Here is a 26,690-nt window from a genome sequence, read left to right as displayed (position 1 = left end):
GAGTACCAAGTCTGGCCTAAAATATGACAACAAATAATCATCCTAAAAACTATTGAATCAGGCGGTGAAGTAATCTCTCTCAGTGCAACTAGATAAAATACCAATAATGACCTGAAACTATTGAATTGATGATTCCTATACTAATGCTGACTGTCACATAGGGGAGCACTACCTTACTTCGAGTAAAGGCTCTGTATTTTTTATTTTTGTATTTTATTTTATTTTATTTGTATTTGTATTTTTTTGTCTCCTTTTTTCTCTCTCTTACAGGTACTTTGCATCTGTACTTGTATCTGTAGGTTACGCTGAGTATCACAGGGTGAAGCATACACCCATGTCATGTATGGAATATATGTTAATTGGTGTGTATGTTAGGTATGTATGTATGTATGTATGTTTAAGTAATTGTCATGTCTTTATTATATATACAAAAAAGAAAAATTGCCATCACTACAAGATAATATGAGCAAGATGTATGTAAATACAAGATGACAATAAAAAGTATAAAAAAAAAAAAAAACTATTGAAATGTGAATAACCTTTTCTAACAAGGTTGAATATTTATATTACTTTTACTATGTGACTAAATGGAACAAGTGTGAGAAATGACTCAGCAGATCATGATATTAACAAGGTCAGGTCTTTCTTTTCTTTTTACACTTTGTAAAGTGTAAAAAGAAAAGAAAGACCTGACCTTGTTAATATCATACAGGTACATTAATTAAGGGTTAGTTAATGCTTAATAGGCATTAACTAACTCTTGTTAGTTAATGGTTAGGGTTAGAGTTAATTGTTAATTAATGCTTATTAATGCATAACTAACTGTCAATTTAGTGACCCTTATTGTAAAGTGTTACCATAATGACATACTGTGTACATAGGGTGTATGGTCAGGACCTGCTTGTAGGTTCCTAAGCAGCTCGGGGGCACGATATCGCAGTAGTAGCACTGTCGCCTCACAGCTAGAAGGTCCTGGGTTCGATTCCCACCTGGGATGCTGTGGGAGCTGAGAGCGTGTCCCCCCATGTCTTCAGTGCCTATGGCCCAGGTGGGCTATCTCATTAAAAGGGTCTTTCTGTGTGGAGTTTGCATATTCGTGCTCCCATGGGTTTTTTCCAACATCGGTATGGACCCCCCATCAAAAACATGCAGAAGATCGTCATCTGACCAGTGACGACAACATTTGAAGATGGTCCCCGGGCGCTGTACACAAGAAAGCAAGTTGCCCACTGCTCCTGGCCTGCCCACCAATGCAAGATTAAGAAAGATAAAATCTTGGTGTAGTGCCCCCCGTGGGTGGATTTTTTTCAGTGTTTTTTGCACCAGATTCATTCCAGGCCCCTAAAAAGTGGTTTGGCAAATTGTGGAGTCAATCAGAGCTCAGTGAGATAAACTGCTGCTTGTCATGTAGTTGTTCACTGCGTTTCAAAGCCCACTTGTCAAACTCATTATGCCTTCCATGTTGTTGTCATTATGAAGAGTTGCAGAAATCACCTACACTGAGGAACAGCTCAGAGGGATGAGCAGCTGTTTCTCTGTCTTTGCATGATGCGCTGAGTGTTGGTTCAATTCCCGATGGAGGAGGAATGTTGTTTCTCAAACCGGTCTCCCATTTCTTTAACATGGCTGGAAACACACCAGCTGACAAAGCGCCTCCTACAGACAGTCAGCTCCCCCTTCCCCGCCCAAGCCTCAGTCACCTTGGAATGGCAACAGCCAGAGGAAAGAGTGAAAACCCTGCAGTATTGAGGCCTCGAACACTTTAGCTATGTCCAACTGAGTCTACTTAACTATTTCTAAATTGACTAAAAGCTAAAATATAGCCTTTTCCAGATTTTGACTTACTAGCCAGGCACTTCAAAAGTCATACAGTGAAAAATACAGCATCAGTGTCAGTGCCTTTGTGGTTCAGTGTTTATGTCAGCTGCCTCCAGAGGGAGAGGTTGTGTCTTCTAAGCTGGAATGTGTACAGACTGAACTTTCATCTGTGCTTTTTGAGGCAGCAAAGTTATTTGTATTTGAATAAAAGTGGAAATAGGCATAACAATCTTCTTTGTTTTTATTACACTTCTAATTCATTTTATTAAAGTGTTAACATAAATGTTTGTCATTAAACTATGCTGCAAAGGAGGGCTCCTACAGTGGGTTTTGATCCCTCTTCTAGCAGAACAGAGACAACTGCACTCACCACTCAGCCACACAGACCCATAGAGCTTAGACTTACACATCCATGACACACAGACAGAGGCAGAGGAAACAAATAATATTATTAATATTTATATTAAATAAATAACATTTGTAAAAACCCACGTATTTGTGCTTTTCCGAATGCCGGGTTCGGCTCCACCCCTAGTTTAAACCTCTAGCAGGTTGTTGGAGGATACTGATTGGCTGTTCAATAAAGTAATTACTAATTAATAATAATAAGTAAGCTACGGGTGATGTAGCCACAGCTGCCCTGGGGAAGACTGACGGAAGCGTGGCAGCCATTTCGCGCCTACGGCCCCTCCGACCACCACCAACATTCATAGACATTCATACCCATTCATACATTCCATCAGATTAACACCAGATGGTGTTTGTTTTGTTGTTTGTTCTTCTCTCTTCCTCTCTCTCCCTCCCACACCTGTGTCCTTCTCTCACGATACATCTGTCAATAAAGCATAAAATGTCTGAAACAAAAAAAACATAAAGGAAGAGCTCTTATCTTTGTTTTTTACCATTAAACTTACCTTTAAGACTTTATGACCCCCCCCCCCCCCCCCCCCCCCCACACACACACACACACACACACACACCAGCTTTATGTTGATTGGCAGCTGAAATGTAACATTTTTAAAACCAGACAGGTCAAACTTTTTTTTTTACTAAAAGCTTTGACTAAAAATGTACTAAAAGCTCAAATATAGCCTTTTCCAGATTTTGACCTATAGCCAGGCACTTCAAAAGTCATACAGAGATAAATACACCATGAGTGGCAGTGCCGGTTCACTGTGTATGTCAGCTGCCTTCAGAGGGAGAGGTAGTGAGTTCTAACCTGGGATGCACACAGACTGAACTTTCATCTGTGTTTTTTGAGGCAGAAAAGTTATTTCTATTTGAATAGAAGTGGCGTAACAATTTTCTTTTAGTTTTTATTACACTTGTAATTTATTTGAGGATATTAAAGCCGGTCGCTAGGCGTAAAGAGCTGCTGACGTTAAAGACAGGGCGGTGCTGTAATATGTCTCCTCCATCGGGAAACAAACCAACAGTCCACTTGTCAGGTAGTAACAATGACCCTGCGACAAAGCGACTCATCCTGCTGAGCTATAAGCTGTTTGGAGACCTCCTGCTATATTCGACACACTGTGTTCACACTGACAACAACACAGAGAGCATAAAGAGTGAGATAGGTTGGAACTGAACGAATGAGCAGCTGTTGATCTGACTGAGCTAGAGTCAGAGACTGACTAGACTCCTACATCATCTTATTTCTATCAGTGTTCAAACTACTGATGATAAAAATAGCATCACATGTGCTGCCTGAGGCAGGGATTGAACAATGAACCTTCAAACATCACACAACAGCCACATGTTTATCTGAGTGGGCTATAGCCCACTTCCTCTTGCAATGCTTTCATATTGTAGCTTTGAACCTTGATCTGTGACTGTTGAAGTAGGTCTGACAAGAAGGAGATAAGAGAGGAATATGAGTGTGTGTCTATATAGTGAGTATTGTGAGGCATACAAAAAAGGAAATATCATTATATAGTATTCATCAATTTATTTTTCCAGTGACCCAATTCTAACATGATGTAATTCAGTGGTTCTCAATGTGGGGTCAGGGGACCCCTAGGGCTCCAGCAAAAAAGGGTATCGTTTATTTTCACTATAATTCCATCCATAAGTAACACAATGGATGGAATGGATTAGTATTTTGCTGATGGGTTGCATACACTTAATGTAATAAAACATCTAAAAGCAAAAATGTATCAGATAGGGGACCATGGGACAAAATCTTATAACATGGGGGTTTGTGGTATGATTTGTGTCAGTTTAGGGGTCCTTGACATGAAAAGGTTTGAGAACCACTGATGTATTTGATGCACAGTTCATGTCTACAATGTTTATGGACAGGGCATGTTTACTTTCAGAATAGAATGGGGAGGTTGGGCAGGATGCTGGTCCAGAAATGGACATATCGCATCCTCATGTTCTGTTTCACAGAGTTCTTGTTCATCTTGGCGTTGATATCCAGGAACTGGTGTCCAGTACTGGTGAATTTAGGCCAGGTAGTGGGCACTTTCAGCTCTCCTTTGTTGGGATCTCTGTGGAAAGAAAATAACAATTGAATGAATTAAAGCAATTCATGTCTGGGACTTGAATAAAGAAAAGTAAGCTCTTTCAAACCTGCCACTGTGTTCAGATCTGAATATCTATTGCCAAAACTGCAATGCCCACAATAATGATCATTTTACAGTTTCATAGCATATATTGAGGGACAACTGGACTGCATGTTCAGTGCAAGGGACATACTAAAAACGTCACTATGTCTCTATATCAATGTTAAGATAAATTCCTGTATTTGTTGTACTTGAGATAAAAGTGAGTGTGATTCAAATCCTGATTCAGGTTTAAAAGGTTCAGTTAAAGTTTGCATTATTGTATACCCGGTTCTGGCGAAGTTGGTCCAGTAGGCAATCATGTAGCCGGCAAGGTCTCTGTGACTTGGCCAGTATGCCAGAGGAGTGGTGAATGGCTTTCCAAATGTGTACTGCAGGTCATCGGCGTGGTCAGCTCCCATCCAGCTGGGGTAGGGCCTGGCCAGGCCTCCCATACGGTTCGGCTCGGAGAGGAGATAGGAGTAGGTACGGCCAGATCTTTGGCAGGGCAGGGAGAGAACAGAGATGTGATCGTGACCTCATCAAAGTTGTATATTTTTTCAAGTGTGTGTGAATAAAAGAAATCTGAAATCTGAAATCTGAAATCTGACTGGAGATAGTGACAAAAGGCAGGAATGATATCTTTAAATATCCAAAAAAGAAAAGAAAATTCAGGGTTCAGAATGAGTTGAACGGCGTTGGAGTCAGAAGTGTAGCCTTGTAGGCATTCTAGACTTCCTCACTAAAAAATACTTTTACATCTATTTAAGCTCTTAAACTTTTAGCTCCTACTCCTCATCTTAAGGTCATTACTACAGTATGCTAGTAGATACTGTCGCCTACGAAAGGCTTTGGGTGAAAAAGGATTTTACTTCGTTTCGAACTCAAGCTCTCACTCTAGTGCCATCTTCGCTGCGCACGCAGCCACTGGAAGAATATTATTTTTCCTCCAAAAATGATCTTTATATAAAACCAAACCACCCACCAACAGGTGGCGTGGTACCCCTAGGGCTGAGGCGGCCACCCACATTCCTCACCCCGTGACTACGTCACGTCCGCTCAGACCCCAGGAGGCCACTCCTTCGTTCTTCCAGCTCGCTGTGGACGTGTTCTTTTAAGCTCCGTGTGTTAACTTAACATTTGCGCTCTTAAGCCGAGCTAATTCCGTCTTATTGCCCACCTAAACAAGGCTTACGTCGACGAGATTCTTCAGGTTTCGGGGACCCGATCCTGCATCTCTTCACCAGCGGCGACGGACAAGCTCATCATAAGCTACTGTAAGAGCGCCTTGCCTTATTGTGTTAGCACATTTTTGCTTAGGCTACCGCCGTGTAGCTTGCTACGTTCACCCCGGCTGGGGTAACGTTAAAGAGGGCAAATCTGAGAGTTTTAACTCGAGTGGTTGCCACTCCCAGCTATTAAATAGATAGCTAGCTTGCATCCGTGCGAATAGCATCTCGTCTTGTGTGTTAGGACATTGTACTTAGGCTACCACCGTGTAGCTGGCTGCATTCACCGCGGCTGGGGTAACGTTGTTCTGAGAGTGTTAACTCGAGTGTTGCCGCTCTCAGTTGTGACTAGATAGCTAGCTTGCATCCGTGCGAATAGCATCTTGCTTATTGTGTGCTAGCACATTCGGCTTAGGCTACCGCCGTGTAGCGCGCTTACGTTCACCCCGGCTGGGGTAACATTAAAGAGAGTATTAACTCAAAAGGTGTGCTCTCAGTTATTAGCTAGATAGCTAGCTCCCATCTGTGCGACTAGCATCTTGCCGTATTGTGCGTTAGCACTTCTGCTTAGGCTACCGCCCTTCATTACCGTTGCACGTGCATGTTCGCTAGCCTCCGGGTGGCTTACTGCATAGCTTCTGCACGCTAGTTCATAGCGTCTTACGGTACTCCCGCTAACCGGGTACAGCCTGCGGGAGCTTGCTACGAGTTAGCTTTGGTTAACTCGTGCCATGAGCCGCGCTGCTGCCATGGAGAAGGGAGAGTCAGCGAGGGGCTGCACGGTGTGTAAGTCTACGTTGGCCGATTTTGATCGGCACGATAGCTGCGTGTTCTGTCTGGCGCACGAGCACGCTGCACAGGCGCTGCTGAAGCCTAGGTATTGCAGCATCTGTGCTGGCTTCAATTTGGCAGTGCTGCGACATAGAGCCACACTCTTTATCGAGGAGGACATTCCGCCCAGCGGTGCGCCTCTCGAGAGGAGCATGTCCGCTGCGTCCGACCACCCTCGAGGGTGAGTCGTTCTCACTCGTAAAACCCGGGTTGTAGCACAACCCTAACGTTTGGGTGCTTTCAGATTGGGGGTTCAAACTTTAGTCCTGCCCCACAAAGGCGCTGATTGGCCCAATTGAGAATTACATTTGACTACAGTAGAGCAACAGACTGAATCACTCAACCAAATTTGAATAGTGGGCAGGTCATGATTCAGGAGTCTGGAACCAGGCTATGAAACCACCAAATGTACAGTATAAAAATTGGCATGACTATCTCACTACTAATAAGGCAGAGATCTGCAGTTCCGCAGCGCACAATTGCTAGCTGCTAGGCAAGAGATCAAGAAATTTGCTTGTGCCCTGATGTCGGCCGGGTCTGGGTCCATTCAAAAGAAGTGACTCCAGGTCTGGGTCGGTTCCGGTAGCGATTGTCACGGGTCTCGGGGTTCTGACAGTGAAATGCCGGGTCCAATAAGACCCGAGTGGACCCGGCGAGTGGCGCTGATCATGAGAGAAACGCATCAAAACAGCACACGTGTCACAAACTGCAAGTAAATCCATAGAGAAAATAACTAGCAAAGAGCGTTCCCATCTGCAATGAAAATTACTTATGCGTACACATGCGCACACATGCGCCTCAGGCAAACGAGGAAGTGATTTTCGTTGCAGAGAGGTAACCCTCTTGCTGGTTCCTCTCACTATGGATTTAATTGAAGATGACTGTTTCCTATACTTTTGGATTATTATTTGATGATCGCATGGTGAGTACACAAGTCACAACATGTATGTGATAGTTTCTAGCCCTGTTGTGTGTGTTTTTGGGCGAAGGAACGGCGGTAGCATAGAGACTGTCTGCCATTGTACTATCTAACTAGCGTTAGGCAGCATCAACCAGGGGAGAATGCTATATATAGTTAATAAAGATGCACAAAGTTTCATTTGATATACAATTTGTAGCAGTTAACAAGCAACTTTGACGTCGACACCACTAGTCTCTGCCTCTGTATTTCTCGGATCTGAATGGGGCCGGGTCTCAGATTTCTAATAATAGACGGGTCCACTCCGTGTCTGGGTCCGACATTTATCGGTTCTGAACGGGGCCGGATCTCAGATTTCCATTACGGGTTCGGGCACAAATTCCCCGGGTCCATTAGGGTCCGGGTCCGTGATTTTGGACCCGTGAAGACCTCTACTTTCCACTTAAAGAGCATGGTGCAGGTTAGAGACCACTTTGCATTAATACGTGGGACTTTTATGTAGCAATTAGGATTCTCTTTTGTTTTTTGTTTTTTCCCCACACATAGCTGCATCTAGGCTCGTTTTTGTAAAGCAGCTGGCACGCGCACATGAAAACCCGCAAATCGATCAATAACACCTGTGACGTTTTTAATAAACAATAAACAATAAACGTTCCCTCTGATTACCTCCGTACGCCCGTCTGTCCGGCCATCTTATCCACCTGACACCTCTAGAGATGGGTTAGATGAGCTGAGATGGTCGGTCGGCTTTGCGGTCTCTGGTTCTCCAAAATTATATTTCCAAATAGGTGTTATTTTGAAAAACTGAATGCATATTTGGGGTCTACTAGTTTCAGTACTAGTCATGTTTGACAAACTGAAACTATTAAAACATCATAAAGTGCCATATTAACCATACTGTAGATAGAGCGCAAGCTAGACAGTTGCCTTGGGGGGAAATTGCATCACAGATTATTCTTCTGCTTGCTTCAGTGCCAAAATGCATTCTGGGCAGTGTTGAATTATCGTACCAGAGAGTCAATGATCATTGTTGGAGGTAAATGATCATACAAATAAGATAATTATCGTACATCTCTTTTGGAAAGTTTTCTGCTGTACACATTGACTGTATATTATTATTATTACAGTAAGTACAGTAGCCCGAGTGATGTCACAGCATGTGCATTATAATACCACCTTTTTCTCCATATTTCTCTCCTGGGGGGATGTTTTATTTTAGTTTTTTGGGGGGGGTATTTTCGTAAGAATCTTGAGTCATAGGCCCCCCCCCCCCCCCTCCCCCGCACCACGCTCTTTAATCCTGCTTCTCTGTATATCTATAAGGTGATCATTTGTCTGTCCATGTCATGAAACATTTAGGTCAAAAGTGAAGATCCACACATGAATACAGTGGCAATCTTCAGCTGATGCTCCCAGCCGAAAACCTTTTTGAGCTAAGTTAAGTTAAGTTAAGTTAAGTTAAGTTAAGTTAGTAAGTTAAGTTAAGTTAAGTTAATTTGCTGTTTTCTGTGTTTCCCCTGCAAGATCTGCAGGGTGCAGGGAATCTTGGCCTGCGCCAAGATTGCTGCACCTGACATATAGATTGTTATTATATCAGCAGTATCAGTAATGTTGTTCTCACTTGGCATTGGCAGCATGAAGGTAGAGGGCAGCCTGTGTAGGAACCAGAAAGATGTAGTCTGTTCCAATCTCCACAATGGTTTTCTTAATGGTCGCCTGGCTGGGATCTGTGCCCCAGTTTGAGGTGTATGTGGAGATAGCGTTGTCCACACCAGCCTGGCCCTTTTCCTTGGTGTATGAACGCAGGAGCCTTTTCACATCGTCACTGTAGTGAGGAACAGGCGAGGCAGCTTGAAAAACTTTGTCGCACCATAGTTCTCACAAATGTACGTATGTTATTCTGGGGAAATTGTCAGTTATGGTTCGCAATGTGAGGTAATGGCATGACTCACATGGGGGTGTCAACCAGGGGGCTGTTGATAGAGGGGACGTCCACGCCTGTGAAGAGGTGTCCGTCCATGTCGTTAACACCAGCGATGTAGTCAATTTCAGCAGCATTGTGGAACAGCTTCTCCGGCTCATCAGGAAGGAAGTCCCCGTCGACCACAGGAGACAGGACCAGGCTCGTTATAATGGGCTCTGATGGGGGCAGATACAGTCACACACGTTGTAGCCTAACTTTCTGCAACACATGCTGTATGTGCATAGCATTACAATTCTGAGGAGCTGGGTTCATTTGAAGATTACTTGATGCAGTTTCCCCCCCTTCTTTTCTCATTACTTTTACATGTTCAAATAACTAAACTCTACATTTGGAAGACAGAGGCATTCATCAAGCTGCGTGAATCCACGCTATTCTGTATCTCACGGATACGGTTATCAAAATGCCAATTATCTTCCAATCCTTTATCATGAAGCAGTAATACAATCACACACTGTAGGCTTGAAGCTCATCATGTTGTGTGAGGTTGTTTCCCCTGTAATTTCTTTAAATGAATGAGCTGAGCTTCGATCCGTCTTCCCGCGGGTACCCTTTAAGACAGATGTCGATTCAGGGCGATGACTACCTCCACTGGCGGAACGAAAGGCGTAACACAATTATCTACCACTCCGCTTTCACCACTTTCACACCGGAGGCGCGGCTTACTAATTCCACAACATTTAGCCCTTTCACAGCCTGTGTGAATGAGGCTACATATTGATAGTTGGCAATCTAACTCTCTGCAGGACACTTTCACCAAAAGTGGTGAAGGGAAAAAGCGACCGAAAGGTAAACGTTTAAAAAGCTACTATACTTACTATCGGCTGAGCTGGATAAACTGAGGGTAGCAGCCATGGTAAGCAGCACAGGATCAGTCATCTTCAAACAGGCAGCCATCTTGTCATCTGTGGGGCAGTTGACCTTCAGGGCAACCTGGAGCGAGAAGGAAAGGGTTCACATCATGGCTTGTTTACCTGCCCTACAGTTACACATAGGCTTTAAATTGCAGCTCCTTACAGGATATAAAAAAAGAGTGCTAAAAGCATTACAAAATCATGGGATTCGTTATATACCTCCTCTGCCACCCGGCGGGGGTTGTGGTTGATGGCCCAGGGACAGAGGGCGACCCCGCTCTGGGACATGGCTCTCTTGAACAGTCCTTTGTTGTGGGGAGTGAGAGTCTTGTTTTGGAACAGAAGAAGAAGAAAAGTCAATAAAACCGATAGCAAGAGGAATAAATAAAGTCAAACATTAAAAGCAATTTTGCTAAAACAGTATGACATCCAGTAGCCTAAATCATTTTGATGTGCCCTATTGACTATCAGTCAAACGAAGATCAAGACTTAATGAAAATCTCTGACCTGAAAGTTGACACTAGCTCCACCTGCAGACTCTCCAAAGAGGGTGATGTTGTCAGGGTCTCCTCCAAAAGAACGGATGTTCCTGTGTACCCAGGCAATGGCAGCCTGCTGGTCCCACAGACCATAGTTTCCTGTCAAGTGTTTGTAGGAATCATTATCTTCATAATCAATGTACTGTATAATCTATACTTAATCAATATAATCAAAGATACATTTGCACATTCCTTCGATTAGACGGTGCACATACATGTACTATGCACAGTAAGCAGAAAGTAGAGAGAAAGATGCCGTTGATACAAGCTCATCTCACAAACAAGCGATAATAATGGGATTGTTACTGCCAGAAAAAAGAGGTTGTATCCAATATTGCACAGAAGAGCATTCATATCAAGGACAGAATGATCCAGGAATTAGGTACGAAACTCCTAGTTTTGCAGGTGCAATAACTGTATTGATGTGATGTGGCCATATTGACAATTAGACCAATTAGAGAACCACATTAGGTCAAGTTTGGAAGCAGACTATCTTTCTAGGTGGAGCATAATGTGAAGGGGGTCAGGAAAAGGAAAGAGGAAATTGTCTGTTTGTCTCATTTGTTCTGTGTTCAGCTCCTCGAACCTGAGGTAGAAGTTGAAGAGAAAAAGAAACCCCCCACGACACAAGCAACAAGTAGCTGAACTCAAAATAGCTCTCGCGTCTAGGAACTAAACTGACGGAATTCAGATGGCCGTCACGCGTCACCCTCCAGTTGCTGCTGTAAAGACATAAATAAACTGGCACCTACCAGGTAAGCCAGCATCTCCAGTGCTGAGGAAGCCCAGGGTTCCCACTCGGTAATTTAGGGTCACCACAATAACATTTCCCCTGTCTGCAATCTCCTGTCCGTCGTACAGATAGTTGTCCAGGAAGTTGGCTCCCATCGCCCCTCCAGCCAGATAGCCACCTCCATAGATCCAGACCATGACGGGGAGATTAGTGGACACTATAGGTAACAAAGAGAATGATAACACATTGAAGTAGCTTATATGAACAAAAGCACATCACACACAAAAAACATAATAGTAAAGACATGACATAACTCAAGTGGGAATACTGTTTTACTTCGTTTCGAACTCAAGCTCTCACTCTAGTGCCATTTCGCTGCGCACAGCAGCCAAATGGAAGAATATAATTTTGCTCCAAAAATGACCTTTTTGTATAACCAACCATCCACCGACAGGTGGCGTGGTAATCTTGGGACTGAGACGGCCTCCCACATTCCTTGCCCCGTGACACGTCCGCTCAGTTTCCCAAGACGCCACTCTTTGACTTCCAGCCCACCTGGATAGATCGTGTCATTGAAAGTTCCATGTGCTAACTTAGTTTGCGCTCTCAAGCCGAGCTAATTCCGTCTTATCTTGCCCGACTTAACTCCAAGGCATCGGCGGACGAGATCCTTCAGGCTTCGGGGACCCGATCCTGGATTCTCTTCGCCAAGGTCACAGCTCATCCAAAGCTAAGAGTGTTTGCCTTGTCTTTCTGTTAGCACATTCTGCTCTAGGCTACCGCCGTGTAGCTGTATGCTTGCTCTTACCCTGGCTGGGGTAACGCTTGAGTCTGAGATATTGGCTTAGCGAATACGCTAGGTAGTTCAGCTTGCTTTCACAGTGTGTTTGCCGCTTTCTCTCAGTTCTAAGCTAGATAGCTAGCTTGCATCTTGCTAGGTCTTGCTTTTGCCGCTGTGCAAATAGCATCGTCTAGTTTGACCTTCTCCTCGGCTGAGGAGTTTTCTTCCAAGAGTGACTAGTAGGCTTATTAGCTCGCGCTTGTCTCTCTACTTACGCTAGCTGGGCTAGTGGATTGTTCACGCTTGTTCTCTGCACACGCGCTTTTGGACCCTCGGTCTTGCGACTGCTGTGCTACCTTCAAGGTAGCTGTGCTGCGTCATAGAGCGGAGCTCTTTCTTGAGGAGGACATCCCTCCCAGCGTCTGTGGAATCTCTCTGGCCTGTCGTGGGTGAAGCCCCCGCTGCTCAGGGCCTTCAGGGTCAGTCCAAGCGGGACGAGCAGTCTGAGATTAGGTGGGGCAATGAGCCCATGCCTTCATTCATAGAGCAGGGTGAATTCCCCAGGTACGACCCCCTAGTCGATCCGCCCCAGGAGGAGGGTTCTGGCGGGGAGGACGGTGCTACTACCGTCACTGCGAATGCGGAGGAGGCAGCTTGCTGGACGGCGAGGCTCGGCTGGGATTCACTAGAATGCCCCCCCTGGAGGAAGTGATGGCGACTCATCTGGCCCCCACCTCCAGCAGGCCGACACTGCCTTCCAAGCTGGCTGAAAAGTCTTATCTGGCAGCGGGTCAGTCCGCCGCCATGACAAACAACCTGGCCATGCTCCAGCGTTACCAGGCCGTCCTTCTGAGGGAGCTGCAGGGTAACTCATCGCCGGAGATGTACACCAAGCTCCGGATGGCCATGGACTATGCCCTCCGTATGGTGGACTGTGTGGCTCAGAACAGTGGTAAGGTCATGGCCTTCTCTGTTGTCACGCACCGCCACCTCTGGCTCAACCTCACGCAGTTGGCTGAGCCGGAGAAGAGGAGGCTGCTTGGGCCTTCCTTCTGGCCTTTTCGGGCCATCAGTGGAGAACATGGCCCAGCAGCTGGAGAGGCAGCAACAGGACTCCGCTGCGGTCAGGTCCCTCATGCCATGACGGCAACGAGGGGACGGCCGCTGGATTCCGGGGGCAGAGCGTTCGTGGAGCCGTCCCCCGGGCCCGGCACTCCTCGGACAGCCCCACGTCAGCAGGTGGGGGCCCCCCAGGGTCGTGCCCCCCCACAGGCTACACCCCATCCGGTCGCAGTGGGCCCGTCCTGGGTCCCACGGCTGACCACGATGCACGGCCCCTGCCCACAGCAGCGTAAACCTGGCGCTGCAGGTGCGGCTGGTAAGACGGCCTGCTCTTAGTCACCTTCTTTGGGGGAGGAGGGCTATGAGCCCGCCATCGTTGGAGGTCAGCGCCCAACTTCGGCTCGGAGCTCAGCAGAGGCCCGCTCAGTCCGCCCCTTGAAGGCACTACGTGCCCGGCAGGGACGCCAGCTCGCCAAGGTCTGGGCTCAAGGCCAGCCTTTGGCTTGTAGCTTTGAGGACAAACCACCATCCTCGGTGCCCACGGCCCGAGTTCGGTCGGGAGCTCTCCTTGGGTCTCATTCCCGTCATCAAGGCTCACCTTGGTCGATGGCCACGGCCTGGCCTCGGTTTGTAGCACCCAGGACAAGCCCACCATCAATGGCGCCGCGCGCCCATTGTCGGTCGGGAGCTCTCCTGTGGACCACGGCCCCGGACATTGGCCCGCCTTCGGCAGGCTCGAAAGAGGACTTCGTCCCCGCACTCCTCCTGGCCCGCAAAAGTTGCGCGGCGGGAGGGCCTCCCGATCTGGCGATCTGGGGTGCGTCTGTAGTCGGAGTTTGCGTAAGGGACTTTCCCCCAGCATGCCTAGCATCTGCGGAGCCATGCGACAGGTGGGCGCAGCCTCTCACACCCTGCTCCCCCCATTTTCTCCCCCCATCGGGGCATTGGATCAGGTCCCGGTGCCCAATATATACATTACATTACATTACATTACGTCATTTGGCAGATGCTTTTATCCAAAGCGACTTACAATAACACATTTTTGTCAGCAATAGAGCAATCAACTATGCAACACAGTCTATGACAACTACAACTTCTGAAGGAACAGTGGTAAAGTTTAGTTCAGGGTAGTTTTAGTTTTTTTTAAGAGAGAAAGAAGTTAGTTCAAGAAGGGCCCAGATGGAGCCTGAAAAGGTGTGTCTTTAGTCTACATAACCAAAGATGCGGTTTCCGCTCCTTCTTGCTACGAGAGACCATCATTGTCCAACAGGCTCAGCGCCTGGAAGCTCCTATGTTCTCCGACCCCATGGTTGTTGTGCACCCTTCGGAAGGGCTATGCTCTCCAGTTTGCCAGACCTCCACCCGCATTCGACGGTGTCCCCGATTCGGCCGTGGACGGGAGGTCCCTGGACATACTCCACGAGGAGGTTACTGGTTCCTGAACGGGACCATTTGCTAGCCCAGGGCTTGCCCGAAAGTGTGGTGTGCACTATTCAGAGTGCTAGGGCCAAGGCCGGATTAACCATAGGGCAACCGGGGCAGGTGCCCCGGGGCCCTCGGGGTGAAGGGGCCCTCCAAAACCCCCCCCCTTTTTTTTTTTTTTTTTTTTTTTTTTGGTCGGGCTCATGTTGGGCTCCACAGAACTATGACACAAATCTAAGACCAATCAGGACAAAATAAAATGTGTTTCCAAGAAGATTAAAGGCCCATTCCGTCGGTTCTGGCGAGAAATAAATGTGCACAAAGTGTTTTTTATTGGCAATGAGTGAATGCGCCTTGACGTAACTTAAAAATGGCGACCAGGGGCGTTTCTCTCCGACCAGCCGTTCAGAAGATAGATGGAAAAACCGCAGTTTCGAAGGGGATAGCATTTCCCGCCACAGCTAGAGGATGTGACGTCTCGCGCGTTCACGAGCTTGTCTCTTGTCCTAGACGCTAACAGGAAATGGCTGAAGTAGCTTTTAACGTTACGTTCGTCGCTAGCTGCTAGCTAAAGGAAACAACAACACAGACTCCAGAAAAAGTCCAGACTAAATAAATAAATATTTATCTAATGAAGCCCGTCTGGCCAGACAGCAGCAATGTGACCGACATCGGGGGGAAACTAGAGTCAGGACTGTGTTTTCGGTTCATGAAGGGAACTTGCTGCTTGTAGCTACTGTAATGTGGTTTTGACCAGATAACGTTAGCTGCTTGCTAATGGATTTTCAAGATTCAAGATTTTTACTGTCACTCCGTAGTACAAGTATCTGACCACCTGGTCAGAAACTCTGCTAACATTACCGTCTTGTGTGAAGTAATGCAACCCTAACGTTACTACCGTTATGCGTATGGTCATGGAACATTATTGTTTGACTGTAGTTAGCTGCGGTTGTGAGTCTGCCTATTAGAACCATAATGTTAGCTTGATGCTATACGCGGCTAACTAATAGATGTAGCTATATTTATAGAAATTACCACCAGCCCCACTAATAACGTTACTGTCTTGTGTTGATAATGAATCTAACAGTCGGAAATATGCCCCTAACGTTAGCCTAGTGTCTGTTATGCTTATGGTACATTGTTTGACTGTTCAGTTTGGTCAACTCCAGGCATTACACGGTACCGTACATACAGGGGGAGCAGGCTATTTCCTGGCTTGTGCTAACATGAGTATCCACTTCCCGCAGCCAGCAGGCTCTGACTGCAGTGGGACTGCACATACTAGTAACGTTAGCTTGATGCTAATCGCGGCTAACTAATATTAATTTACATTTATAGAAATTACCACCAGCCCCACTAATAACGTTACCGTCTTGTGTGGATAATTAATTTAACAGTCCTAAATATGCCTAACGTTACTGTTATGCTTATGAAACATTGTTTGATTGTTCAGTTTGGTCAACTCCAGGCATTACACGGTACCGTACATACAGGGGGAGCAGGCTATTTCCTGGCTTGTGCTAACATGAGTATCAACTTGCCTGCAGCCAACGCAAGCCAAAACACGGCCAAACATGCCACAATAACGTCCCCTAATTCATCCAGAATCCTTCCTGGGCATCTCGAGGCTGATCTGACCGATAAATTGTCCAGGTTGCCGTTTTCAAGTGACTTTTATGAGTTAACGTTACAAAGCAACGAACAGCTCTGCTGTTGCCAGGCAACTGCTTGTGCGCGTGCGAGTATGGTGCCCGCGCGTCAGCTCGGTCACACGCTGCCTGCAGTTACACTAACGGCCACCGGCGCCAGTAATAGTCAGTATTGACGGATTGGGCCTTTAAATCTGATGATTTAGTCTCATTGGATGCCTGTGGGCAAGTGGTGACCAGGGGCGCGGGAAGTGGGGGTGCTTGTGGTGCTGCGGCACCCTCTGCTGTTTTGTATTGGAAATGTAATGTCAATTATTTTTTCATCATTGTAAAGCCACAGCACAGTGAAGAGGATATTAATGTGAAGATTAGCCTCTTCCTTTTGCTCTCAGAGTGCATCAGATTCATGCATTTTACTTTAAAATGTACAAAATTTCTTTGTCCAGGGGGGCCACAGCCCACCCTAGAAACCCCCCAGTCAGACTAATATTTTTATCCTGCTGGTGCTACCTGTTTGCAAAGCCTAGAATCGCCTATGAGTGAGTGAGAAACTGAATCTCAGAAACTGAATAATGACATAACAGTATAATACTAATGTTAATTTAAAATGAGATATTCCTCTAAATATGGCGAAAAAACATCCAAACATCCGGACGATGGGTAGGGGGGCCCCTGGGAGCTTCAGTGCCCAGGGGCCCCTGGGGGTGTTAATCTGGCTCTGGCTAGGGCTACTTCTTCGACCCGCTCTCAGTACACGTACAGGTGCCGGGTCTTTTCGCATTGTTGCGTGGACAAAGGTGTGGATCCAGTGAACTGTGGTGTGCGGCCCGTTCTGTTTCCTTCAGGACCTTCTTGACACGGGCCAGTCCCCGCAGTCTCTTAACACATTGAGTGCCACAGCGCTTCAGTAAAATTGTCTGGAGCCTGTGCCAGATTCACTTCCATTCAGTTGAAAACAGCTATAGAATTTTTTCTATTAGGGCTATATTGAGAGGGCTGGACTCTAATGAAACATTGAACACTCCTGCTTCTTCCAAAGAAGAAATTTTGTTTCTAGACAGTTCCATTATGAAATGACAGCCTCTGTAAGAAGTGCACTTTCAAGGGTTTTCTGCCGTTTTTTTTTACTTTTCAAGATATAGTGACTTTTATGAATACTTTTTGCACTCTAATTTCGAGCACATTCACTGACTCTGGCTGGTGTTTTCTGATGTGGTGGCGTGGTGTGGTTTCTGTGCAGCCTGCTCCCCCCACCCCCCTCTCCCCCCACCCCCCCTCTCCACCTCTGAGCTGCGGGCTCCTCCCCACACGCACAGAGTCTGACTCCGTTTTTGCCCCGGACGGATCCTAGCGCAACAAGGAAATGCCAAACACGACTGAACGAAAAGGGCTTGGCCGTTCGGCTTCGGGTGCTGGCTTTCTGGCAGGGAATCGTGTGGAGAAACAGATAGATAGAAGATAGATATAAGCAGAAGAGCTCAGTTGTGGGCACGGATGCAGCCGAGCCAACTGTCCGCTCCGCTGCAGACAGAGCAATCTATACGGCTCTGGCTGAAGCATGCATCGGTTTCCACTTTGATCACGTCTTTCCCTGCTGTCTCCTGCACAAAGTAAAGGATCTGAGGTGGGTGGCGCAGCTCCCGTGACGATGTTTAAGGTGGCGCCGTGTGATCCCTTGAAGGGATTCATGCTCACTGGCTAGGTACGACCTTAAACAGCAGAATTATGGAATAATATGAATTATGATTTTAGGACGTCCACAGACGTCCTTGGCACTCCTCGTTACATTTTTTTAGGATGTCCAGAGACGTCCTTGGCACTCAATGTGTTAAGAATTACGTAGCCGCGATTTCCGCTTGCCACATGGGAATTGAGGGTAGGCCCGTGGGGGGCTCCCTTTAATCTCGCACTTCATGAAGGGGGCGCGTAGGTTGCGCCCGTCGTCGCGGTGCGTCTTTCCCAAATGGGACTTGGTCACGGTGCTGGATGGACTCTCGGGTCATCCGTGCGAGCCCTTGGACTCCGTCGATCTGAAGTTTCTGTCTTTGAAGACCTTGTCGTCAGGAAAGAGGGTTGGTGACCTGATTGCCCTCTCGGTGCAGCAGTCCTTCATGGTGTTCGCGGATAATGGACGCAGGGTCACGTTGCGACCTAACCCTGCGTATCAACCTAAGAATATTAATGCCAGCTTTAGGTCTATGGTCATAGACTTGTCAGCTTTCTGTCCCCTGCCATTCAGTTCGGACGAGGAGCGACGTTTGCACATGCTGTGTCCCGTAAGGGCGCTCTCGGCCTACGTGGCCAGAACATGCTCGTTACGCACTTCGAACCAGTTGTTGGTCTGTTTCGGGCAGAGGGCCCAGGGCGGACCCCTTTCCAAGGATTGCTTATCGCACTGGATAGTGGAGGCGATTGCTTTGGCATACTCTGCCACTCTACCCCCGGAGGGTATCAAGGCGCATTCTACGCGAGGCGAATTTGAATTTAGCACTAGAGTGAGAGCTTGAGTGCTAATATTGCTTCAGCTGTTGGTCATTTCAATAGTCAAAATGGCTATTGAAGAACAAATATTGCGACTGTGGTGTCCTAACTACAGGCCCATAGAAACCTTTTTTTGTCAGTTACTTGAAGTAGTTTCTAACCAAATTAACATGTTTTTAAATGGAAAGGGCATTCTGTTTCAGTCAAGTTTCAGAACCAACCACAGCACAGAAGCTGCTGTCACCAAAATAGTCAATGATTTGAGATTTGAAACATTGACCACAATATTCTCAGATATCATCCCAAGAACTGCCTTGGTCTCTCTGAAGGTTGGTTTTATTTTATTTACTTGATTGTATTATTGCATTTTTTTTTACTTTTTTTAGTTGTTTACCTTCTATTGATCTAAAGCACATTGAGATACATATTGTGTATAATGGGCCACTGGGAAGAAAGAGGCTCAGGCATGCGGTGTTTTCATTTTGAGCACCCTAAATCAGTGGCCTGAAGGAAGGAGCTCAAACTCCCTGTGGAGTGGATGATCAGGGCAGTCCAGGGTTAGCATGGTGACAAGCAAACAACTGCTGCTGGCTGCTTATCTCAGTCTTTACCTGAACGGCCATGAGGAACCCAGATGTTAAGGTAAAGACAGTCCTCACTGCCACGGGTGGAGGTCATGATCATGTTCACCTGCATACATCTATTCCTGTATTCTTTGGTCTTCAGAATGCCTGAAGAGAGACACACAGACAGCCTACTTAGCTGAGATATATAAGTTAACTGATGACAAATCCTTTAAGACTATAATACGACTAGCAATGCAATAGGACTGTCAAAATTGCGTGAGCTATGGAATTTATAAGCTATGATATTACATCATAAAGTGTTGAGCTTTAGCTGACACTATTATTAAAATTACAACTATAAAGATAACTATAAACTATAACAATACATTGTTGATCAGTTGTTAAAACTATAACAATATCTGCAGTTCCTCAGCAAACACAGCCTTTTTTCTTAGTACTTTAATTTGATTGGTTGAAAATGTTTCATCAGTGTCTCTGCATCACATAAATCACTCTGAGATGATCAAACCAAAAATATAGTTATAGTTATCGTTTTGGGTGTTTTAGTGGGAATACATTCTATTCATGTAGAACCATTTTAATCATATTCTTTATAGTTATTGTTCGAGATGTGAACTGGTCAGTGAGAAGTTGAATGAGTCTACCCACCATCCCAGCCGGGGTGACGTTTTGGTTTCTCAAACCTTCCAGGGATGTCAGCAAAGGGAATTCCTTTGAAGATGTCCATGTGGTGGCGAAACCCAAGGCGAATGTTCTCCCCCTCCACCATGCCTCCCTCCGTGTACACCACCCCCAGCTACAAGAAAGCATTGTTACTTATTGATCAGATGTACTTGATTTGCCAGGCACATAAAAAGTACATGAATTTGTCTACTCTAGGACCTACAGTAGATAAATTCCTGTTTTTGTACTTTTTGTAGGTCACATGACTTGGTGTGGTAATATACCAACAAATTTGCATGGAACTAGTTTTCAATTACATAGGTACCTCTAAAATTTGACACAGATTTAATAGATTCAATAGGTTCAATCACACATACTTATATATTATTTGACAGCGTCTTAAACTTTGATGTGCACATTAGAAATGTGACAAAAACAGCATTTTACCACCTGAAGAACATTGCAAAAGTTAAGCATTTTCTTTCCCGGGATGATGCTGAAAGATTAACCCATGCATTTGCAACAAGTCGTCTAGTCGTCTGCTCTACTTACTGGTAACTGGTGTTCCAAAAAAAGTTATTAATAAATTGAGATTGGTTCAAAATGCAGCAGCCAGAATACTCGCAAACACTAAGAAATGTGATCATATTACTCCTGTTTTAAAATCATTACACTGGCTGCCGGTTGATTTTAGAATTGATTTTAAGGTGCTCTTATTGGTTTTTAAAGTTATGCATGGTCCCTGTCTATTTTAATGACACCTACTTTTACAAAATGTTTGATGACTCAAAATAAGAACAAATTATAGCATTATATATATATTTACTATAGTGTATAAGTGTAGCAACTAACTTGTAAGCATCTCTTATACATCATAAGCATTATCTTCTACTGTAGGACTTGGTCAGATGATTGTTTTCCAGATTGCATACAGAGCTTTTCAGAAATTAACTCTTCATACAGTATGACTGTAAAAATGACACACTTACAGATGATGCAGAGACAGTCTCCAGAAACAGGGCAACAGCCACCAAAATTCCCAGTTTCTCCATCATGGTCGAACTGTGGAAGCTATGTTGATTACTAGCAGACTTTTATACAGGAGAGCCCTCCCATACTGCAGCATCTGACCAGCACACCCTCTGGACCTGCTGTTGTAATCAATATTTAACCACCTCGTGCTCCCACCTTAGCCTCAGGAACAGCATGAGCTGTTTGATACTTGAAGTTTCTCTGTCTGTTTCTACGAGCTACACTGAGACAAATTCCTATCAAGTGCATTGACATGGCAATGAAGTATTGAAAATACTTATTATTATTATAGACGTATTTTTGTATCTTATGTTGTTAGGATTCAATACTTTAGAAAAAAAGTTAGAATTAAGTTAATTTATTCAGTGTGCCAATTAAACATATTCTAAAGCCACCTATTTCTGAAGAAAATGGTGAAAACGACATACCCAAACAAAAATGCTTACTGTGGCTGAACCACTAGGGTTACAGACAACTGCCTGACCTTTTTTGAAAGGTAAGACTTTGAAGTTTCTGTTCCAAGTGTCAGAATGACTCTATGTGTTACTGACCCTGAGTAACACCAGCTCAAACACAGTGGTTGATTCTCGCCTAGAATAAAAAACACTTTTTTTTATTTTTATTAAAAGAGTCCATACTCCTGAGCTAAATATGATAGTGAGAACGGAGTTCTACTCGAATTTCTTTTTGATAATATTTTTGCATTCTCTGAATTTCTTTCTAAAGCATGGGACAGGAGGAGAAGGTTGACGTATAACTGATAAATTATATATATATATATATTTTTTTGTATTCTATGTGCAGGTATGTATGAATGTATATGTATAGGCATATTATGTCTGCATGTATATTAGGGGTGTCACAATATATCGTCCCACGAAATTTCGCGATAGTAAAACGTCACGATATGTATCGTTGAGATGAAATCTCATATCGAAAAAAAAAAAAAAAAAAAAAAAAAAAAAATCTTAAAAAATAGACTAAGAAACGTCTTTGTTTGTTGAAGTTCAATGTGTGGAAAGTAGTTCAGTTGAACAAGTCTCTGAAGAGACACATGAGAAGTTATACAGGAGAGAAACCATTCAATTGAGTTTCTGGCAAAACTGTTTACTTGACAGGAAAACCTGAAGATGCATAAAAAATAGATTAAGAAAAGTCTTGTTGTTTGAGTTTGAAGAAAAACTGAAGATGCATAATGAGAATTTATACTGCTGAGAAACCTTTTAGTTCAAAGTAAATCTAAGTGACGGTGTAACTCATTCTATTTCAAGATAAGCCTTATCTCCAATCTCATGTTTTTTCTAGTTGTTATTGTAATAACAGCATGTTTTGTATTTGTGCATTTCAAATAAAATACTACTTTTCCAGTCATATATTGTCATTATTCAAGTTTAAAAAAATATTGTTAAAATCGTATCGTATCGTATCGTTATCGTGAACCCAGTATCGTGATACGTATCGTATCGTGAACTGAGTGTATCGTGACACCCCTATTGTATATACTCTGTTGCTCTAATTTGGGCTGCACTGGAAGCTTCTGGTTGGGTAACATACCGTAATGTTATGTTTTGTTAGATATTGAATGTTGATGTGTCCGATAATCCCATTTGGGATGGGTCATGTAATTGTCCTGACACGAAAATAAAATATTAATTCATTCATTCATTCATAAACAAATCCACAGTGGGTCAGGGCTTTTGCTTGCTAGCTATGTTGTACACTGGTATTTTCTTTTTCATACCTGCTGACTCATATCACTGAGTTTATTTTATAGAATTATAATTTAGTAAAGTATAGAATTATAATTTACTGATATAGTGTGAGTATGTGGTGCATACAAATAAAATTAAATATCATGTAGTATTCATCAATTTATTTTTCCGGTGACCCAATTCTGACATGATGTATTTGAAGCATAGTTCAGGTCTACAGAGCTTATGCACAGGGCACAAGCTCTTTATTTTTAGATGACAGTGGGAAGGCTGGGCAGGATGCTGGTCCAGAAATGGACATAACGCATCCTCATCTTCTGTTTCACAGAGTTCTTGTTCATCTTGGCGTTGATATCCAGGTACTGGTGTCCAGTACTGGTGAATTTAGGCCAGGTAGTGGGCACTTTCTCTCCTTTGTTGGGGTCTCTGTGGAAAGAAAATTAAAGCAATTATTGTCTGGGCCTTGAATAAAGACAAGTATGGGAAGCTCTGCCACTCTGTTCAGATCTGAATATTTGAATCTGAATATCTATTGCCAAAATCATCTTACAGTTTCATGGCATATAACTGTAACAGGCTGTTTCTGTTACTGTGTCTTTAAGGCTCATTAATATTAACAACCCTCTGTGCTGATTGGCTAACCATTCCAAGAGTGACACATGAGACATCACAGAGCGGCAGCTGCAGTAAAACTCTAACTCTAACTCTATGTCCACCTTGGTCAATGTCCCTAATGTTTCCTGTTTTTGTTTTATTTGTATTACATACCGGAACTGAAGGTCTGTATGTGCCCACTTGAATTGCAAAGTCAAATGCCTCCATCGTGAATATGTATGTCTCCTCTCCTTTCTACCTTATATGTATGTATGTGTCACTTACATTGTACCCCTGTCAGTTATGTATGCCCTATGTATGCACAAATTTTTCTATTTCTTCTTTTTAAACTTTTTTGTACCTCACCTGTCGAGGGACTACGGATGGAAATTAGCTAAGGCTATAATCCGGCACATTTACATGCAAATGTTCATTAATGTCGCACTGTCCCTGAAATAAATAAATAAATAAATAAATAAATAAATAAATAAAGAATGACAACCTCTCAACTGCTTTTTTGGGGGGGGTGGGGTGGGGGATGACTTTTTATTGTTGTTGTTTGTCTATTATTTCTCGCAAAAATTATGAGTGAACCCAAGGGCGAATACCTAAGCCCTTTTCCCACATGCGCTTTGTACCGCAAAATGACCGGAACGTGGTCTAATGCCTTCATGTGGGAAAGTTGTTTCCCGGTATAAGCGCGACCCCGTCGTCGCGGACATTTCACCAGTTTCGAACCAGTCAGAAGAGCGGTATGCGCTATAGCGGATGCAAGTGAGAAACGGGTGCAGTCATTTTCCGCGACACCGGTCCTTCTCTGGGCGAGGTGTACACACGTTGCTTAACGTTCACTTCCAGCATGCATCATCTAATCATTCGCGCACATCAAAGCAAACTACTTCCACATTTCGCTTCGTGCATTTGCTTTCTCTACATACATACAAGCGTTGAGCAGCTTGCAAGCCTCTGCCATTCTCGCTGTGTCTGTCCTGTGTGGCTGCTGCCAAGTGCAGAAGGACTGGCCTCTCTCGAGCAGAGAGGGGAGTTTTGCCGACCCCCCAAATAAGCTCCCCCCTCCCCCCGCCCCCCAACATACAGGCAAATTCGCTGCTAGATTCCCACTTGCGAGCGTGAAGGTGTGAAGGGAAATTCAGGGAAATGTCCGATATTGACTTACAGGTAATTTTCCGGTACGCATGTGGGAAAACGGCTCTAGTTTCACAAGTGGGGGGGACACAATAAAAAGTGTAGCACCAACCCTCTAGGGGGGTCCGGGGGCATGCCCCCCCGGAAGATTTCTTTTTACATTTTAAAGTAAAATGCATCAATTTGGTGCACTCTGAAGTAAGGATTAAGAGGCTAGATCTATGAAGAACTACACACACCTCTAAATACATGCCTTTTAGACACCACCTCCTCCAACTCATCAGAGCTCTGATATAAAAGCAGGTGACATGAACAAGACATAGAACAATACTGATGTGAAAGCCAGAGCCATATTGAAATCACGTTGGTTGTATTATTATTATCATTATTATTATTATTATTATTCGTGTGCTTTATTTTAAATTCAACCATGTTCACTGCTTACCATGTTCACTTCCTCTCTTCCCCTAACCCTTTATACAGCAGCAGGGACGTGCAGAGAATGTTAGAGGGGCAGGGGCTGGCAAAAAAGTTGTAACGTTTTTAGCCAGATTTAGAGGAATATCTCATATTAAATTAACATTTGGATGATACTTGTCACAGAAAAATAACTCGACAAACTGAATAATATTAGTACAAAAGTTAAATTTGCTGTTACAATACTGTGAGTGCTGCCTTCAGAGATGGCTTGGAAAGGGGAATTTCCATACAGAGCGCCATTAGAAATGCATTCAGGGTCTGGAGATGGCACTTTTTACAGACGAGGAAATCCGTGGCAATCTTTTGGAGTAGCCTTTAGCTTATAATTAGCAACTCAATTAACATTCTCAGCCATAATATGATGGCTGGTCAAACAGTAGCGTATTGAGCATGATTTTTTCAGTTTACCCACGATTTTTTCAGTTTAAAAAGTGGGGGGGGGGGGGGACAGAATCAAGGTTTTGAAAAGTGGGGGGGACATGTCCCCCCTGTCCCCAGTGGAAAATTCGCCCCTGAGTGAACCTGTGAACCTTTGCGATGTCACAAAGTTATGGAAGTCCAAAAGGCTTGGTTTTCTAATATGGATTGTGTGGATTTAGTATAGGCCTACTGTGTATTTTTATACTTTCCCAATGTTTAGATATCACATCCAATTCCTTTATAATCAAAGAGGTAGGGGAAATCCTGTTTTACACAATATGGAACATTAAAGACTGCAGCAAGCAGCAGCATTATACCCGGTTCTGGCGAAGTTGGTCCAGTAGGCAATCATGTAGCCGGCGAGGTCTCGGTGACTTGGCCAGTATGCCAGAGGAGTGGTGAAGGGCTTTCCAAACATGTACTGCAGGTCATCGGCGTGGTCAGCTCCCATCCACCTGGGGTAGGGCATGCCCAGAACTCCCATACGGTTCGGCTCAGAGAGAAGATAGGAGTAGGTACTACGGCCAGATCTTTGGCAGGGCAGGGAGAGAACAGAGATGATGTGATTGTGAGCTCATCAAAGACTGGAAATAGTGATAAAAAGCAGGGATGAGAATCTCCATTTAAATAAAGAAAAAAACAGAATGAGACAAATGTTGTTGGGAGTCAGACATGTAGCCTCAGCCTGGTAGGCATTCTAGACTTGCTCATTGAAAAGATATGTTTAGGTGCTTGTGGATACAGTTAACTCTGTAGCCATTATGGGTGTAACGGTAGCCTATGTGTATTGGTCCCGAACCGTCATGTCAGACGTTATGGTTTGGTGCATGCAGTCCTACAGGGAATATGTGGTATGTGCAAAAGGTTGTTGAATGTAATGCAGAACCAACTTTCACAAGTGCGAGTTCCACCCGGAAACCTTATGCTGTAAGCCAACAACAGTTAGCATTTAATACATTAATAAAGTACTTAATAAAGGATTAATAAAGTACAAATCAGCTATGTGGGGAATTTCGACAGCAATGGAGAGCGAGTGGTGGATCAGATGAGGATGGTGGATCTGCATTATTCAACAGTTGTAGGATATGCGTGCGAAAATACTAGGGCTGTCAGTGTTAACGCGTTAATCGCGCGTTAATCGTTAAAGGAGAATTTCGGTTTTTTACACCACGGTCCTCATTTCCAGCTTAAAATATTATGTTTTACTCACC

General features: G+C 44.5%; 1 protein-coding gene across 1 annotated transcript in view; it reads right to left on the bottom strand.

Moving 5' to 3' along the window:
- Positions 1–4,132: 4,132 nt before the first annotated feature.
- LOC310795695 (uncharacterized protein) overlaps positions 4,133–26,690 on the bottom strand; it is a gene marked incomplete at both ends in the record, with an annotated part of 37,681 nt that continues 15,123 nt past the window's right edge. Inside the window, 13 exons of the mRNA XM_083657763.1 lie at positions 4,133–4,310; positions 4,653–4,862; positions 8,965–9,168; positions 9,296–9,482; positions 10,143–10,257; positions 10,398–10,505; positions 10,686–10,816; positions 11,470–11,667; positions 19,457–19,576; positions 20,081–20,228; positions 21,085–21,186; positions 23,100–23,265; positions 25,797–26,009. Coding sequence (XP_083513889.1) covers positions 4,133–4,310; positions 4,653–4,862; positions 8,965–9,168; positions 9,296–9,482; positions 10,143–10,257; positions 10,398–10,505; positions 10,686–10,816; positions 11,470–11,667; positions 19,457–19,576; positions 20,081–20,228; positions 21,085–21,186; positions 23,100–23,265; positions 25,797–26,009 — 2,080 coding nt within the window. The remainder of the gene's footprint in view (positions 4,311–4,652; positions 4,863–8,964; positions 9,169–9,295; positions 9,483–10,142; positions 10,258–10,397; positions 10,506–10,685; positions 10,817–11,469; positions 11,668–19,456; positions 19,577–20,080; positions 20,229–21,084; positions 21,187–23,099; positions 23,266–25,796; positions 26,010–26,690) is intronic.

This window comes from Poromitra crassiceps (assembly GCF_964638095.1).
Source record: "Poromitra crassiceps genome assembly, chromosome: 21".
Taxonomy (NCBI): domain Eukaryota; kingdom Metazoa; phylum Chordata; class Actinopteri; order Beryciformes; family Melamphaidae; genus Poromitra; species Poromitra crassiceps.
This window is presented reverse-complemented; position numbering and strand designations above follow the sequence as displayed.